Source organism: Ranitomeya imitator, chromosome 2 (genome assembly GCF_032444005.1).
Source record: "Ranitomeya imitator isolate aRanImi1 chromosome 2, aRanImi1.pri, whole genome shotgun sequence".
Lineage (NCBI taxonomy): Eukaryota > Metazoa > Chordata > Amphibia > Anura > Dendrobatidae > Ranitomeya > Ranitomeya imitator.
This window is the reverse complement of record NC_091283.1, coordinates 298,289,148-298,307,864: the sequence shown is the minus strand read 5'-3', so window position 1 is coordinate 298,307,864 and position 18,717 is coordinate 298,289,148. Positions and strand designations below refer to the sequence as shown.

Here is an 18,717-nt window from a genome sequence, read left to right as displayed (position 1 = left end):
CTCTTAGGAATGGTGGGCGAGTCTATATATATATATATATATATATATATATATAAATATTTCATCCAGCGCGAGATATCTTAAAAGCCGGTAATTCAATTGCCGGCTTTTGCTATCTCCTTCCCAAACCCGACATGATATGAGACATGGTTTACATACAGTACAGTACAACAGTCATATCCCCATTTTTTTGCATATTCCACACTACTAATGTTAGTAGTGTGTATGTGCAAAATTTGGGCGCTCTAGCTATTAAATTAAAGGGTTAAATCGCGGGAAAAAATTGACATGGGCTCCCGCGCAATTTTCTCCGCCAGAGTGGTAAAGCCAGTGACTGAGGGCAGATATTAATAGCCTGGAGAGGGTCCATGGTTATTGGCCCCCCTTGGCTAAAAACATCTGCCCCCAGCCACCCCAGAAAAGGCACATCTGGAAAATGCGCCTATTCTGGCACTTGGCCACTCTCTTCCCATTCCCGTGTAGCGGTGGGATATGGGGTAATGAAGGGTTAATGTCACCTTGCTATTGTAAGGTGACATTAAGCCAGATTAATAATGGAGAGGCGTCAATTATGACACCTATCCATTATTAATCCAATAGCATGAAATGGTTAAAAAAAACACACACACAATATTGCAAAGTATTTTAATGAAATAAACACACAGGTTGTTGTAATAATTTATCCCACTCTCAATCCACCTGAAGACCCTCGACCTGTAACAAATTGAAAAAAAAAAAACAACAATATCTCATACCTTCCGTCGATATGTCCCATGATGTAAATCCATCTGAAGGGGTTAAATTATTTTACAGGCAGGAGCTCTGCTATAATGCAGCTGTGCTCGTGCCTGTAAAACCCCGGGGAATGAATGGAATGTAGGTCAATGACCTGTAGTTACCTTCATTCGCGGTGATGCGCCCTCTGCTGGATGTCCTCATATGACCTCAAGCGTGGGAACTTTTCTGAATATTTTCCCAGTAAGTAAATGACCCCCCCCTTTATCACCCCCATAGGTAGGGACAATAAGAAAATAAAGAAAATATATATATTTTTTTCCACTAGGGTTAGGTTAGAACTAGGGTTAGGATTTAGGGTTAGGGCTAGGGTTAGAATTAGGCTATGTGCACACAGTGCGGATTTGGCTGCGGATCTGCAGCAGATTGGCCGCGGATCCGCAGCGGATTGGCCGCTGCGGATGCGTAGCAGTTTTCCATCAGGTTTACAGTACCATGTAAACCTTTGGAAAACCAAATCCGCTGTGCCCATGGTGCGGAAAATACAGCACGGAAACGCTGTGTTGTATTTTCCGCAGCATGTCAATTCTTTGTGCGGATTCCGCAGCGTTTTACACCTGTTCCTCAATAGGAATCCACAGGTGAAATCCGCACAAAAAAACACTTGAAATCCACGGTAAATCCGCAGGTAAAACGCAGTGCCTTTTACCTGCGGATTTTTCAAAAATCGTGCGGAAAAATCTCACACGAATCCGCAACGTGGGCACATAGCCTTAGGGTTGGAATTAGAGTAAAGGTTGGAATTAGGGCTAGGGCTGGAAATAGGGTTAAGATTAGGCTTGTGGTTAGGGTTAGGGGTGTGTTGGGGTTAAAGTTGTGGTTAGGGTTGGGATTAGGGTTATGGTTGGGATTATGGGTGTGTTGTGGTTAGGGGTGTGTTGGGGTTAGGGTTGTGATTAGGGTTATGGCTACAGTTGGGATTAGGTTTAGGGGTGTGTTGGGGTGTTGGAGTTAGAATTGAGGGGTTTCCACTGTTTAGGCACATCAGGGGTCTCCAAACGCAACATGGCGCCACCATTGATTCCAGCCAATCCTGCGTTCAAAAAGTCAAACGGTGTTCCCTCCCTTCCAAGCCCTAGCGTGCGCCTAAACAGTGGTTTACCCCCACATATGGGGTACCAGCGTACTCAGGACAAACAAATATTGGGGTCCAATTTCTCCTGTTACCCTTGTGAAAATAAAAAATTGCTTGCTAAAACATAATTTTTGAGGAAAGTAAAATGATTTTTTATTTTCACGGCTCTGCGTTGTGAACGTCTGTGAAGCACTTGGGGGTTCAAAGTGCTTACCACATATCTAGATAAGTTCCCTGGGGGGTCTAGTTTCCAAAATGGGGTCACTTGTGGGGGGTTTCTACTGTTTGGGCACATCAGGGGCTCTGCAAATGCAACATGACACCCGCAGACCATTCCATCAAAGTCTGCATTTCAAAAGTCACTACTTCCCTTCCGAGCCCCGACGTGTGCTCAAACAGTAGTTCCCCCCCACATATGGGGCATCAGCGTACTCAGGACAAACTGGACAACAACTTTTGGGGTTTAATTTCTCCTGTTACACTTCTGAAAATAAAAAATTGCAGACTAAAAAATAATTTTCACATATTTATTTTCACGGCTCTGCGTTATAAACTTCTGTGAAGCACTTGGGGTTTAAAGTGGTCACCGCACATCTAGATTAGTTCCATGGGAGCTCTAGTTTCCAAAATGGGGTCACATGTGGGGGAGCTCCAATGTTTAGGCACACAGGGGCTCTCCAAACGCGACATGGTGTCCGCTAACGATTGGAGCTAATTTTTCATTCAAAAAGTCAAATGGCGCTCCATCCCTTCCGAGCCCTGCCATGTGCCCAACCAGTGGTTGTGAGGTATCAGTGTACTCAGGAGAAATTGCCCAATATATTTTAGGATCCATTCTATCCTGTTGCCCATGTGGAAATGAACAAATTGAGGCTAAATGAAATTTTTTGTGAAAAAAAGTACTTTTTTATTTTTTGGATCAATTTGTGAAGCACCTGGGGGTTCAAAGTGCTCACTATGCATCTAGATAAGTTCCTTTGGGGGTCCAGTTTCCAAAATGGGGTCACATGTGGGGGAGCTCCAATGTATAGGCACACAGGGGCTCTCCAAACGCGACATGGTGTCCGTTAATGATTGGAGCTAATTTTTCATTCAAAAGTCAAATGGCGCTCCTTCCCTTCTGAACCTTGCCGTGTGCACAAACAGTGGTTTGTGACCACATATGAGGTATCAGTGTACTCAGGAGAAATTGCCCAACACATTTTAGGATCCATTTTATCCTGTTGGCTTTGTGAAAATGAAAAAATTGAGGCTAAAATAATTTTTTTGTGAAAAAAAAGTACTTTTTCATTTTACGGATCAATTTGTGAAGCACCTGGGGGTTCAAAGTACTCACTATGCATCTAGATAAGCTCCTTGGGGGGTCTAGTTTCCAAAATAGGGTCACTTGTGGTGGAGCTCCAATGTTTAGGCACACAGGGGCTCTCCAAACACGACATGGTGTCCGCTAAAGATTGGAGCCAATTTTTCATTGAAAAAGTCAAATGGCGCTACTTCCCTTCCGAGCCCTGTCGTGCACCCAGACAGTGGTTCCCCCCCACATATGAGGTATCGGCGTACTCAGGATAAATTGTTCAATAACCTTTGGGGTCCAATTTCTTTTTTTACCCTTGGGAAAATAAAAAAATTGTTGCTAAAAGATCATGAGTAAGACTTCATAGTTGAAACGCGTTGATCCTCCTCACTGGTGTGCCAGGTGTTTGCTATGTAAAGATTTTTCTTGTTGAAGAACTTTTTATCGCTTTAGTTGTCTAATAAAGTCTCACAAAGTCTGAACTGCCTCCACCTCCAGCTGGATCATTTCTCTTTTTGTACCACAGGTACTGTCCAGGGCCCTGTATTGTTCAACATCTTTATCAATGACTTAGATGAAGGAATTGAGGGTACATTGATTAAATTTGCTGATGACACAAAGCTAGGGAGGAATAGCTAATACTAGAGAGAGAGGAATCAAAAAGATATAAGTAAACTGGAGCAGTGGGCAGCAACTAACAGAATTGTTTTTAACAGGGAAAAATACAAAGTACTACATCTGGGAAATAAAAATGAAAAAGCATATACAGAATGGGAGGAATATAGCTAATCAACAGCACATGTGAAAAAGACTTGAGTATACTAATAGATCATAAACTGAACATGAGTCAACAGTGTGATGCAGCAGCAAAAAAGGCAAATGCAATTCTGGGCTGCATTAACAGAAGCATACAATCTAGATCACATGAAGTCATTATTGTGCTCTACTCCTCTTTGGTCAGACCTCATCTGGTATACTGTGACCAGTTTTGGGCACCACATTTTAAAAAAAGACATCAACAAACTGGAACAAGTCCAAAGAAGAGCGACCAGAATAGTGACGTGTCTGCAAACTATTAAGCAAATAGATGAACAGTGCTCCATCCAGGTGTAGTGGTTAAAACGAGAAATGTATTCTGCCATAGTGAAGGAACGTTTCGACCACCAATAGGTCTTTGTCAAGTTACAAGATTTGGGAATATTTAGCTATCTACAAATATCTCAAGGGCTGTCACTATGTAAAAGGATAATCTTTATTCTCATTTGCCCAAGAAAAGACTAGAAGCAATGGGTTGAAACTGAATGGGAGAAGACAGATTAGATATTAGAAAAAACTTTTTGACAGGGTGATCAATGAGTAGAACAGTCTGCCACAAGAGGTGGCGAGTTCTCCTTCCATGGAAGTCTTCAGAGGCTGGACAGACATCTGTCTGGGATGATTTAGTGAATCCTGCTTTGAGCATGGGGTTGGACCAGATGACCCAGGAAGTTCCTTCCAATTCTATAATTGTATATATAATTCTATATAAAATTATCCCTCGATTAGAAGATTCACTGACAAGAGGATAAAACTAAACTTTATTAATTCCAAATGTAAAACTATACCCATAATTCTCCCCTGAAGGTTAGTCAGAAGGTGGCTACTAGAAAAACATATACCCCACATCTCAGTATATAGGGTGAGGTGATGTATACACACTCGCTCTCCAAACCTCTCATTTCTATGGGTTTCATCATCCTCACCAATGACGACTTATCAGGAGACTATTTAATATTGACCTATATTCAAGTAAGACTAGACGAAGAAAACCCTAAAATCATGTATCATGTTATGCGAAACAGTCAGAAAACTAGACACATATTGGTAGATCCCAGACTTCAAACTACTGTATTTTCTGGCGTATAAGACTACTTTTTAACCCCTGAAAATCTTCTCAAAAGTCGGGTGTCGTCTTATACGCCAGATGTCGTCTTATAGGGCAGATGCGGAGTAATCTGTGCTCGCCGCATATTGTGGGGGGGAGCGGTCCCAATGACGAGGTGAGGGGGCGCCTCACCGGGAAGGTGTAAGTGAAGCAGAGGCAGAGAAGGAGAAAATAGGATACAAGGGCGAGCCAGATGAGTGAAAAAGGAGTGTTTTTCTAGGCACAGCATCGCTCTCTCTCTCTTTTTTGCATACCCCTGGCATCCCAGAAGCTGACAGTTTGCTTCACTTACACCTTCCCGGTGAGGCGCTCCCTCACCTCGTCATCGGGACCACTCCCCCCCACTATATACGTCGACCGCAGATTGCTTCGCACCCACCCTATAAGACGACACCCGGCATATAAGACAACCCCCGACTTTTGAGAAGATTTTATATTTTAACTGGAAAAGTTGGGGGTCGTCTTATACGCCCAGTCGTCTTATACGCCGGAAAATACGGTATATACTTCATAAGTTTATAAGTCACTCCAGTGTCAGGAATAGATAGTATGTGAAAATACAGTATATACTGCTCAGGGAACGCTTAACTTCCAGAGATAATTTCCATATTCATACTAAATAATTGCACAGATCTCCCACACATTATGGTTGCACATATCCCTAGTCTTTATAATGATATTGCACTCATTCCTTGACAGACTGCAGCATGGCCATTAGTTAGAATCTGCAAATGATCTTTGGAGCAGGTAAATTTTCCCTGAGTGGTATATATTGGGCCGTCTGAAAAATAGGTTTAGTCTAGGACAATTTGTCTGCACTACTAATTGACAGCTGTTACAATACCAAACTAGGGCAGTCCCTATAGGAGGAAAAACACAATAATTATACTGTATTTTCATATACTTTCTATTCCTCACTGACAGCCACTGAAGTGACTTATAAACTTACTAAGTATAGTTTGAGATCTGGGATCTGCCTATATGTGGCTAGTTTTCTGACTGTTTTAGATAACATGATACATGATTTTAAGTTTTCTTTTGTCCACTCTCACTTGAATATAGGTCAATATTAAATAAAGTCTCCTGATGAGTCGCCTTTGGTGAGGATGACGAAACCCATAGAAATTAGATGCTTGGACAGTCAGTGTGTATACGTCACCTCACCCTATACACTGAAACGTGGGGTATATGTTTTTTGATTAGTCACCTTCTGACTAACCTTCAGGGGGTGAATTATGGGTATAGTTTTACATTTGGAATTAATAAGTTTTGTTTTATCCTTTTGTCAGCAAACATGAGGAATGACTCGACAACCTCTTTAAGAAGATCCAATTTTGGTTAAAACGATTTCAACATTCTGAACAAAAATGAGGCTTCTCCCCTAAGTGACATCTCTGATGTTTATTAACAGTTGATTTCCAAGTAAAATATTTCCCACATTAAGAAAATGAAGAAGGCTTCTCCCCTGTGTGAGTTCTCTGGTGTATGACAAGATGAGCTTTCTGGTTAAAACATTTCCCACATTCAGAACAGGAAAAAGGCTTCTCCCCTGTGTGAGTTCTCTGGTGGCAATCAAGAACTGATTTCCGGTTAAAACATTTCCCACATTCTGAACAGGAAAAAGGCTTCTCACCTGTGTGAGTTCTCTGGTGGCAATCAAGAACTGATTTCTGGTTAAAACATTTCCCACATTCTGAACAGGAAAAAGGCTTCTCCCCTGTGTGAGTTCTCTGGTGGCAATCAAGAACTGATTTCCGGTTAAAACATTTCCCACATTCTGAACAGGAAAAAGGCTTCTCCCCTGTGTGAGTTCTCTGGTGACTAACAAGATGTGATTTCCAGTTAAAACATTTCCCACATTCTGAACAGGAAAACGGCTTCTCCCCTGTGTGAGTTCTCTGGTGGTGATCAAGATTTATTTTCCATTTAAAACTTTTCCCACATTCTGAACATGAAAAAGGTTTCTCCCCTGTGTGAGTTCTCTGATGGCTATAAAGACTTATTTTCCATTTAAAACATTTCCCACATTCTGAACATGAATACGGCTTATCCTCTGTGTGAATTCTTTCGTGTATAACAAGTCTGCATTTCTGGATAAAACATTTCCCACATTCTGAACATGAAAAAGGCTTCTCCCCTGTGTGAGTTCTCCGATGCCTATCAAAAACCGATTTCTGGTTAAAACATTTCCCACATTCTGAACAGGAAAAAGGCTTCTCCCCTGTGTGAGTTCTCTGGTGGTTATCATAGTAACATAGTAACATAGTAACATAGTTAGTAAGGCCGAAAAAAGACATTTGTCCATCCAGTTCAGCCTATATTCCATCATAATAAATCCCCAGATCTACGTCCTTCTACAGAACCTAATAATTGTATGATACAATATTGTTCTGCTCCAGGAAGACATCCAGGCCTCTCTTGAACCCCTCGACTGAGTTCGCCATCACCACCTCCTCAGGCAAGCAATTCCAGATTCTCACTGCCCTAACAGTAAAGAATCCTCTTCTATGTTGGTGGAAAAACCTTCTCTCCTCCAGACGCAAAGAATGCCCCCTTGTGCCCGTCACCTTCCTTGGTATAAACAGATCCTCAGCGAGATATTTGTATTGTCCCCTTATATACTTATACATGGTTATTAGATCGCCCCTCAGTCGTCTTTTTTCTAGACTAAATAATCCTAATTTCGCTAATCTATCTGGGTATTGTAGTTCTCCCATCCCCTTTATTAATTTTGTTGCCCTCCTTTGTACTCTCTCTAGTTCCATTATATCCTTCCTGAGCACCGGTGCCCAAAACTGGACACAGTACTCCATGTGCGGTCTAACTAGGGATTTGTACAGAGGCAGTATAATGCTCTCATCATGTGTATCCAGACCTCTTTTAATGCACCCCATGATCCTGTTTGCCTTGGCAGCTGCTGTCTGGCACTGGCTGCTCCAGGTAAGTTTATCATTAACTAGGATCCCCAAGTCCTTCTCCCTGTCAGATTTACCCAGTGGTTTCCCGTTCAGTGTGTAATGGTGATATTGATTCCCTCTTCCCATGTGTATAACCTTACATTTATCATTGTTAAACCTCATCTGCCACCTTTCAGCCCAAGTTTCCAACTTATCCAGATCCATCTGTAGCAGAATACTATCTTCTCTTGTATTAACTGCTTTACATAGTTTTGTATCATCTGCAAATATCGATATTTTACTGTGTAAACCTTCTACCAGATCATTAATGAATATGTTGAAGAGAACAGGTCCCAATACTGACCCCTGCGGTACCCCACTGGTCACAGCGACCCAGTTAGAGACTATACCATTTATAACCACCCTCTGCTTTCTATCACTAAGCCAGTTACTAACCCATTTACACACATTTTCCCCCAGACCAAGCATTCTCATTTTGTGTACCAACCTCTTGTGCGGCACGGTATCAAACGCTTTGGAAAAATCGAGATATACCACGTCCAATGACTCACCGTGGTCCAGTCTATAGCTTACCTCTTCATAAAAACTGATTAGATTGGTTTGACAGGAGCGATTTCTCATAAACCCATGCTGATATGGAGTTAAACAGTTATTCTCATTGAGATAATCCAGAATAACATCCCTCAGAAACCCTTCAAATATTTTACCAACAATAGAGGTTAGACTTACTGGCCTATAATTTCCAGGTTCACTTTTAGAGCCCTTTTTGAATATTGGCACCACATTTGCTATGCGCCAGTCCTGCGGAACAGACCCTGTCGCTATAGAGTCACTAAAAATAAGAAATAATGGTTTATCTATTACATTACTTAGTTCTCTTAGTACTCGTGGGTGTATGCCATCCGGACCCGGAGATTTATCTATTTTAATCTTATTTAGCCGGTTTCGCACCTCTTCTTGGGTTAGATTGGTGACCCTTAATATAGGGTTTTCATTGTTTCTTGGGATTTCACCTAGCATTTCATTTTCCACCGTGAATACCGTGGAGAAGAAGGTGTTTAATATGTTAGCTTTTTCCTCGTCATCTACAAGAGTTAATTTGTGCTCAAAACATTTCCCACATTCTGAACAGGAAAAAGGCTTCTCTCCTGTGTGAGTTCTTTGGTGGTTAACAAAATGTGATTCTCGTGTAAAATGTTTCCCACATTCTGAACATGAAAATGACTTCTTTGCTTTAGGAGTAGTTTGTTTTTTAATGTCTCTTTTGTGACTTTGATTTTCCTTAGTAGTCGGTAATGAATCAGAAGATGGCACCTGTTCCATAGCATCAGATGACAGATCTTTGCTGTGAAGGGATGATGGTATATTCGGAGTAATAGCATTCACTTCAGTTGTATCTTGTAGGATCTCAAGATCATCAGATTTAAAAATTGAAAATATCAGCTGTCCCTCTGATCTCCTGATACAGTCATCTGCTAAGATAAAAAAACAATTATTTTTTTTAATAAAATATCCTTGAGTTTTAAATTTGTAAACATTTCTACTTAGCTTGCCATTTTTATGGACAGTTCATGTAAAAAATTTTAATTAATTTACCAAGACAATTACAGTTCACAGTCTAATAGAAAACCTTATAGGATGAACCAGTAATGCGTGTTGTTCAACTGTTTGTTCATTCTACCTCCCAAATATTGAATAAAGAAAAACAATCAATGTTAATTAGGAAAAAATAATACCAATTCTCATCTCACAAAAATGTCCCCACTCAGGTCCATCATCTGTCAATGGAAAAACAGGGGCTCCTACACTATTAGTGGCTCAAAAGCTGCTGAACAGCAACAAGGTTTCTATAAACCAATCCAGCAAAATCCACTCTCAATTCTGAGTCTTGCAGAGTGCTCAAAGAACATTTAGGATACTTGTATTTAGCAATATTATAGTTAGAAGAACCTACTAAATTTATGGTGTGTCTCCTGGAGCACAATCTGGGCACTAAGTGTTCGGTAATAAAATGGAAAATGTGTAATTTTCACTCACCAACATCCACTGTGTGTTAATTTCCAGAAAGCGTCTGTGGAGTCAAAATATTCACTCCTCATGTAGATTATAACCCTAAGTGAATTAATTTATAAAATGGAATCACTTTATCGGGATTTTGACTATTCTGGTTTTCTCTCAGTTATATTAGGACTTCTGCATATGGGGTGTCTAATCTCATCTGGGATCTGTTCCTGCTGTCCAGCTGGAGTAATCTGCTCCCTACTTCAGCCAATTGGAAACTACCACACCCTACTAAAGTTTAAAGCACATTGCCAGAATCTGCCAGATACAGCGTTGCTCTCCTCTGGTTCAATCCTCTGTGCTCAGCTCACATGTGGCTTGTGTATTTGTTTCCTGTTGTAACCATGGCCCATTTACTGACTACTCTTGTGTCTTCTCATTCTGTATTCTGTCCTTCTGGTTCTGATCCAGCTACCTGACTATTCTTCTTGCCATCAAACACCACAGAATAGCAGATAACACCAAGGTCCAAGCCTAGGGGTCCCAATGTAAGTCCAGATCCATGTAAGGGTGCTAAAGGGGGATGAGCAAGGCAATCCTTGGGATATGGAAAGCAGAGAAGATAGTACCAAGCATGTTCATGGTGGATATCTTTTGAGCTGCCAGGCGACCCAATATATTATGTCTGCAAACTATTCCAGCTAGATCTGCATTCAAATAGCTAAGGCTGGTTTCACATTTGCGTTGGGCAGAGCTGCGGAGGGCTGCGTAGTTCCTCTGTTAAGCCCCACCTACTGCCTCACCTCTTCCATTCAGCTCCGCCTACGTCAGCATAATTCCTGTGCACCTATCTTTCACATTGGGTATGCAGGCAATGCGAATGAATGCAGATGCCGCTGCATGCGTCGTTGTGATGCTGCGCCGAACTGCGTAGAACGCAACATGTTGCATTTTGTTGCGGTCGGCACAGCATCAAAATGACGCATTCGGAGGCATCCGCTTACATTCGCATGGCTTGCATACCCAATGTTAAAGACAGGTACGCAGGACGCATGCCGACGTAAGCAGAGCTGAATGGAAGAGGTGCAGCAGTGGGTGGGTCTTAATGGAAGAACTACGCAGCCCTCCGCTGCTCTGCTCAATGCAAATGTGAAACCAGCCTAAATGGCGCTCCTTCCCTTCTGAACACTGCCATTTGCCCAGACAGTAGCCTACAATCATATGTAGGGTATTGTGCGAAGTTGGAAAATAATTTGTAAGATCCATTTGTTTTCTATTATCCTTTGTGAATAATTCCCAAGTTGTCTGTTGTGAATTCTGTTGTCAAGCTCCCTCCTGTGGTCGAGAATGGTACTTCGGCGAGTTCCGTCTATGGGCTCCCTCTGGTGGCTATGAGTGAAGCTGCGGCTTCTGAGGTTCCTTACACAGGTGACGTGGTTTATCCTTTAGTTGGCTCTGCTATTTAACTCCTCTCAGATCGTTACTCCAGGCCTGCTGGCAATGTTTTTGCATTTGTTCAGTTCGCTCCTGGATCTCTCTGGTGACCTGCCTTCTCCTGCAGAAGCTAAGTTCCTGATAGTCATTATTTGTTCTCTGTTTTCTTGTCCAGCTGGTTATCATGATTTTGTCTTGCTAGCTGGAAGCTCTGGGATGCAGAGTGGCCCCTTCCGCACCGTGAGTCGGTGCGGAGGTCTTTTTGCACACTCTGCGTGGTCTTTTGTAGGTTTTTGTGCTGATCGCAAAGTTACCTTTCCTATCCTCTGTCTATTTAGTTAGTCTGGCCTCCCTTTGCTGAAACCTGTTTCATTTCTACGTTTGTGACTTTCATCTTTACTCACAGTCAATATATGTGGGGGGCTTCCTTTACCTTTGGGGAATTTCTCTGAGGCAAGGTAGGCTTTATTTTCCTTCTCTAGGGCTAGATAGCCCTTAGGCTGTGACGAGGCGCCTAGGTCTGGTCAGGAGCGCTCCACGGCTATTTCTAGTGTGTGTGATAGGATTAGGGCTTGCGGTCAGCAGAGTTCCCACATCCCAGAGTTCGTCCTGTATGTGGTTTAACTATCAGGTCATTCCGGGTGCTCCTAACCACCAGGTCATAACAGTTATCACCACATAAAGTGTCACACGTCAGATTTTAAAAATGGGGCCTGATTAAAAACACAAAACTGGCTGCGGGAAGAGGTTAAATCAGAGTATTTTGGACACTACTGTAGTCGAATACTGTGACTATAGACAATTACACATCTACTGAAGTGATCAAACTCAACAGTCTTCATCAGTAATAAATGAGTAACTAGTGGTGATAGTGGTGAAAAGTCTCTGGTGTAATTAGCTTATGGGTCTCGGTGACTTCACAATCTAAACTATCGTAAGGTCCAATATTTTCTGTCATGAGTTTCAAGAAGAAATATTACACATTTAAAGAGAACGGTGGATAATAGTGCAGAGCCGAGATGTCTTAAAGGGAACCTGTCAGCAGGATTGTGCACAGTAACCTACAGAATGTGACAGGTTGGCGCCGTTATACTGATTACAATGATACCTTGGTTGATGAAATCTGTCTAGTGGTTATTGTTTAATCTGTATTTAGTTTTCAGTTATTGAGATTCTCGTGCTCCGGGGTGGAGCTGTGGGCGACCTGTGAGCAGGGCTTTATGTGGTGCTCTGATTACATATGGAGCTGTATTGGCTTATGACAGGTTCACTTTAAAATTCGATCTTAGACATTTGAAAGAGGAGATTAAGAGCTATTTTTAAAGGGAACCTGTCACCTGAATTTGGCGGGACCAGTTTTGGGTCATATGGGCGGAGTTTTCGGGTGTTTGATTCACCCTTTGCTTACCTGCTGGCTGCATGCTGGCTGCAATATTGGATTGAAGTTCATTCTCTGTCCTCCGTAGTACACACCTGCGCAAAGTAATCTTACCTTGCACAGGCGTGTACTATGGAGGACAGAGAATGAACTTCAATCCAATATTTCGGCCAGCATGCAGCCAGCAGGTAAGGAAAGGGTGAATCAAACACCCGAAAACTCCGCCCATATGACCCAAAACTGGTCCCGCCAAATTCAGGTGACAGGTTCCCTTTAAGACTATCAGGGAGTTACAGACTCACTTAAGTGATGCAGAACAATCCCACCACAAACTATCATACAGAATGAACAGGTAAAAAAAGACAGGTTTTATTCTATGTTACATCCCCAACAACAATGTATGTACGAGGGGAGAACTCCAACAGTAAACCAGAGATGCACTCATTTATGGCGGACCATTGGAGCTACTATGAGTCCTGACCAGAAGATTAGAGAAAATAATATTGCTCCACATTTCAGGAGAGATTGTGCAGTAATCTGAATTACTTATGATCGAAAACAATGTAATTTATGATGTGGAGTGATTCCATGAAACCAGGGCTCGAGGCAACACATCTCCTGCAGGGGTTAATAAAGGCATATTACATCCATCAGCCACGCACAGCTTAGAGATTTATCATGGCACAGGAGTAATGTTTTTCCTGTAGTTGATCACAATCCTCCTTGAAATTAGTTTTAATACAAATTGAAAAGTCAGGATAAAAATAAACTCTGCTGTGATTGTACAGAAATTCACACTTGGCCTCACTGCACATTTAATGTTGTCGATCATAAAAGCAAAGTTTGGCCAGAAAGACTGGACCTGGTCTTGTAGAGACCATATGAGCACATTCAGCAGCACAGGAGGGGGAGAAGGTAGATTCATCCAATAAGATATCAGGGTTCTAGGAAGCCAACTGCTTAATTACCCTGAGCTTTCTCTTACAGGCCCATAATACTTTTCTTCAAGTGATTTTCTAACTTATCAGCACATTCTATGTGCTTTGTCATTTGGCTTTGTAGTTTACAGATCTGGGCAGGTAATGGTCAGCATCTTCTAATATAAGGGGGTAGGTGAATCCTCCAGGTGGTAAGTTCTATATATAAAAGGGCTTTCAATGCCCAAAGTCATTTGAACAGTTTTGGGTGGAGGAGAATGTTGTGGTCTAGAGGCAAAATGGTGATCGCACGATTGTGATACGGCCGGACTACACCACCGATAAAGCAGCCACAGCTAGTGATGAGCAAATATACTCGTTACTCGAGATTTCCCGAGCATACTCGGGTGACCTCCGAGTATTTTTTAGTGCTCGGAGATTTAGTTTTCATCGCCGCAGCTGAATGATTTACATCTGTTAGCCAGCATAAGTACATGTCAGGGTTGCCACATGTAATCAAGCTGGCTAAGAGATATAAATCATTCAGCTGAGGGGAGGAAAACTAAATCTCCGAGCACTAAAAAAATAGTCGGAGGACACCCGAGCATGCTCGGGAAATCTCGAGTAATGAGTATATTCGCTCATCACTAGCCACAGCCGATGACTGAGAAGAATCTGTGACTTCTCTGCATTTAGTGGTTACTACTCACCTGGGTAGTCATATGTAGGAATCTCCACTTTACACTGCTCATCACCCCTCACATATGTCTGTAAAGTATTAATATGGGTCAGGTCTTCACTCTAAAACAAATATTGTAAAAGTCACAGACAGATGGAGAAGTCACATCTATGATCAGATCTAATCCTGCCATCTCCACTGCTCTCATTGCCCAAGTATAAAGGTACCTTCACACATAACGATATTGTTAACGATATCGTTGCTATTTGTGACGTAGCAACGATATCGTTAATGAAATCGTTATGTGTGACAGCGACCAACGATCAGGCCCCTGCTGGGAGATCGTTGGTCGCTGAACAAAGTCCAGAACTTTATTTCGTCGCTGGACTCCCTGGAGACATCGCTGGATCGGCGTGTGTGACACCGATCCAGCGATGTCTTCACTGGTAACCAGGGTAAACATCGGGTAACTAAGCGCAGGGCCGCGCTTAGTAACCCGATGTTTACCCTGGTTACCATCCTAAAAGTAAAAACAAACAAACACTAGATACTTACCTACAGCTGTCTGTCCTCCAGCGCTGTGCTCTGCACTCCTCCTGTACTGTCTGTGAGCCGAAAGCAGAGCGGTGACGTCACCGCTCTGCTTTCCGGCTCACAGACAGTACAGGAGGAGAGCAGAGAAGCAGAGCGCAGCGCTGGAGGACAGACAGCGGTAGGTAAGTATCTAGTGTTTGTTTTTTTTTTTACTTTTAGCATGGTAACCAGGGTAAACATCGGGTTACTAAGCGCGGCCCTGCGCTTAGTTACCCGATGTTTACCCTGGTTACCGGCATAGTTGGTCACTGGAGAGCGGTCTGTGTGACAGCTCTCCAGCGACCAAACAGCGACGCTGCAGCGATCCGGATCGTTGTCGGTATCGCTGCAGCGTCGCTTAATGTGAAGGGGCCTTAAGACATAATACTGGTGAATAAAACAAAACTGAGCACAAGACCTTCATTCCCGTCTACACATCAAAGGGGAGATCGCATAACACCTTCTCTCCATCTACCTGACAATCATGAGCATTGGGATCTTGTTTATAGTCCTGTGGAAGAGGAAGGGGACATCTCTCTGGTGTTGTCCTCTTACTGGATAGATCTGGAGGAAATAGAAACAGGGACTGAATTCATTCTTTATATACAGATAATTATATGTGTATTTAGTCCTGTCTATTACCTGGTGATGTGAGGGGCTGGGGAATGTCCATTATGACGTTCTTGTAAAGATCTTTGTGTCCTTCTAAATACTCCCACTACTCCATGGAGAAATAGACTGTGACATCCTGACACCTTATAGGAACCTGACACATACAATGATACCGTCATCCCCCCGATCCCTTCATAGCGTTACTGTATAATGTCCCAGCATTCCCAGCAGTCTCACCTCTCCAGTCAGCAGCTCAATCATCTTGTAGGTGAGTTCTAGGATCTTCTGACCATTGATGCCCTCATATAACAGGGGGTAAGGTGGAGGCCCCGTGATTGGGCTCAGGGGTCTTCTGCATCCTTCAGACACAGGGTTCTGACAGCGCTCACTAGAGGTCTTCTTCACTACTGTGTAATCCTGGTTATGGAAAGACACATTAATAAATCTCACTACAGACATTTCCAGAGTCCTCATCTCTCCAGTTCTGTCCATGTGTTATTCCCATAGATAAGAATGATGTAATGTGACGTCATCAGAATCTCTCACCTCTCCAGTAAGACGGAAGAGGATCTCTAGGGTGAGGTGTAATATCCTCTCTACCATCTTGTCTCTGTCCATATCCATCCTTGTTGGGTAAATCAGGAAAATGCCTTTATATAGAAGATCTTCACTGAGAGGATCCGATATTGTAGAGACCTGGATGAGAAGATGAGAAGATGTAACATCATAAAAATCCTGTGTAATAATACAATTACTGGAGATAATAAGGGAAACATGAGGAGATTTATTATTTTACAGTATTTAGTTTTCTTCTTTATATCTACTAATAAAACCTGTATATTTTAGGCCACAGACAACAAGCAGTTTCTTCCTCGGAGTCGGCAGCTGAATACGTTCCTCATAGACTCATCTTCCATAACGCTAATTCTCGTCTCATTTACCGACACTGGAATCGGCATTAGCAATACTGAAGGAGATATTCATTACACGTGACAGGAGAAATAACTACTTCATGATGAGGCTTTTATAAAAGCTTTTTTGTTTCCACAAACACAACGGACAGATATTATCTGATCTCAAAGTCTCCAAGTACAGTGTTTTGTCGGGTTTATTTCTGGTCTTAGGATTTCCTATATTACAAGAAAAACACCAGAAAAAAAAGATATTAAAGGGAAGGTACTGCGTTTGTAGATCATTAATAAATCAATGTAATGTAGCATAACATGCTGTTATAACCAAGTTTTGATTGCATTTGAAATATATTTTGTGTGTTATAGGAGTTTAAAGAAGGCACTTGAGGCTGACATCTTGCTTTCACAGTAGCAGAACGACACTTTCAGTGTCATAATACAGCATCCCACGGTCATAGGAGAGAACAGACTGATGCGGACCCTATCTATTGTAATAAAATTGTCACTGCTGTGAACTGGGCACGCCTCTGTGGGCTTCACAATTCACAGTAGTGGGAGTGTTCTGCTGTAGTGATGAGCGAGTATACTCGTTGCTCGGGTTTTCCAGAGCACTGCTCGGGTGATCTCCGATTATTTATTAGTGTTCGGAGATTTAGGTTTCATCGCCTCAGCTGCATGATTTACGACTGCTAGCCAGGCTGAATACATGTGAGGAAAGCCTGTTTGTTAGGGAATTCCCACATGTATTCAGCCTGGCTAGAAGCCGTAAATCATGCAGCTGAGGCAATGAAAACTAAATCTCCGAACACTAACAAATACTCGAAGATCACCCGAGCTATGAGTATACTCGCTCATCACTATTCTGCTGCCATATTCATGGAGCCCTCAGATCTGCTAATATAAGCAGCACTGCTTCCAGCAGAATAGATCCTAGATTGACGGCTGAGGGAAATAAAATGCAGGAGAAAAGTACAGGCAGAATATCAGAAACATCAAGGAGGAATGTACCATTAGAATTATCAGAAAAGGAGCTGTCAGCTGCTGGGCAGGAGTTGTGATTCATCCCTCAGTAAGATAAGATAACGAGCTCATGTTCTCCTGTTATATATTTCCCATTGTAGTTCTTGGATATGCCTTTGAGCCCACTGGACCACCCGAATACAAGCTGTCATTGATCCTAGCAGTGACACTGCCCTCCGTAAGGTGGTGACAGGGAAGTCTCTCATACATGACGTCAGCTGTATCATGTTCTGAATTTTTCCCTGTGGGAGATGACGTTCTTGTTTGTTTGAGTCTAGAATTATTCCCAAGTATTCTTGCACCTGACTCGGTATGATTTGGGATTTGGGTAAGTTTAATAGTCAGCCTAGACTCGTCAGTGTTCTCATAACTTTGTCTAGCTGTTCTTTGCAGTGATGAGGGGAATTACCTATTACCAGGTCATCCAGAGCATTTTGTTCTCGTATGAGGGCCATAACTTCCGCCATTATCTTGGTAAATACCCTCATGGCAATGGCCAAGCCGAGGGAGAGCTCTGAACCGGTAATGCTTTAACTCCCCCTGAATTGTGACTGCCACCCTGAGAAACTTGCGATGGTCCTTGTGGATGGGTACATGGTAGTAGGCATCCTTCAAGTCTAACACAGTCATAAAACAAGCTGGAATAGCATTCTTACAGATGATTTTATTGTTTCCATTTTGAAGGGTTGAGTTTCCAGAAATTTGTTAAACTTTTTTAAGTTTACGATTACCCTGAATGTCCCATCCGGTTTCTTCCTCAAGAAAAGAGGGGAGTAAAACCCTTTGCCTCTTTCTTGGGTGGGGTCTTCTTGAAGCACATTCTTCTCTACTAGACCTAGAATTTCTTTTTGCAAGGCTAACTGTTCATCCTTTGCTGACCTTTGTGGATTTATTATGAAGGAAGGGGGTGGGGGAGAATGAAACTTTAGCTAGTTTTATTATATCCAAGATCCACATACTTCTGTATATCTTTTCCCAGGCCGGGAGAAAGTAAGCCAACCTTCCTTTGACTTGGGGAACACCTTCATTGGGGTTGTTTTTTGTTGTCAAAGGGCCTGTTGAACATGAACCTCTTGCCTCTATTTCTTTTATCCTCTGTGATGCAGTAACCCATATTACAGCCAGGGGGCGCTGTGTTTGCGCTTCAGGATGCACTTGGAGGCATAATTATGATGGTGAATTAGGG

The 18,717-nt window shown here is 42.4% G+C and overlaps 1 protein-coding gene across 1 annotated transcript in view; it reads right to left on the bottom strand.

Moving 5' to 3' along the window:
- Positions 1–17,998, bottom strand: part of LOC138666445 (oocyte zinc finger protein XlCOF6-like) — a 45,893-nt gene extending 27,895 nt beyond the window's left edge. The window contains exons 1-5 of the mRNA XM_069754668.1: positions 17,948–17,998; positions 15,838–16,017; positions 15,464–15,552; positions 9,048–9,351; positions 6,533–7,349 (exon numbers count right to left, since the gene is read on the bottom strand). Coding sequence (XP_069610769.1) covers positions 6,533–7,349; positions 9,048–9,351; positions 15,464–15,552; positions 15,838–16,017; positions 17,948–17,998 — 1,441 coding nt within the window. The remainder of the gene's footprint in view (positions 1–6,532; positions 7,350–9,047; positions 9,352–15,463; positions 15,553–15,837; positions 16,018–17,947) is intronic.
- Between the last annotated feature and the right edge of the window lie 719 nt (positions 17,999–18,717).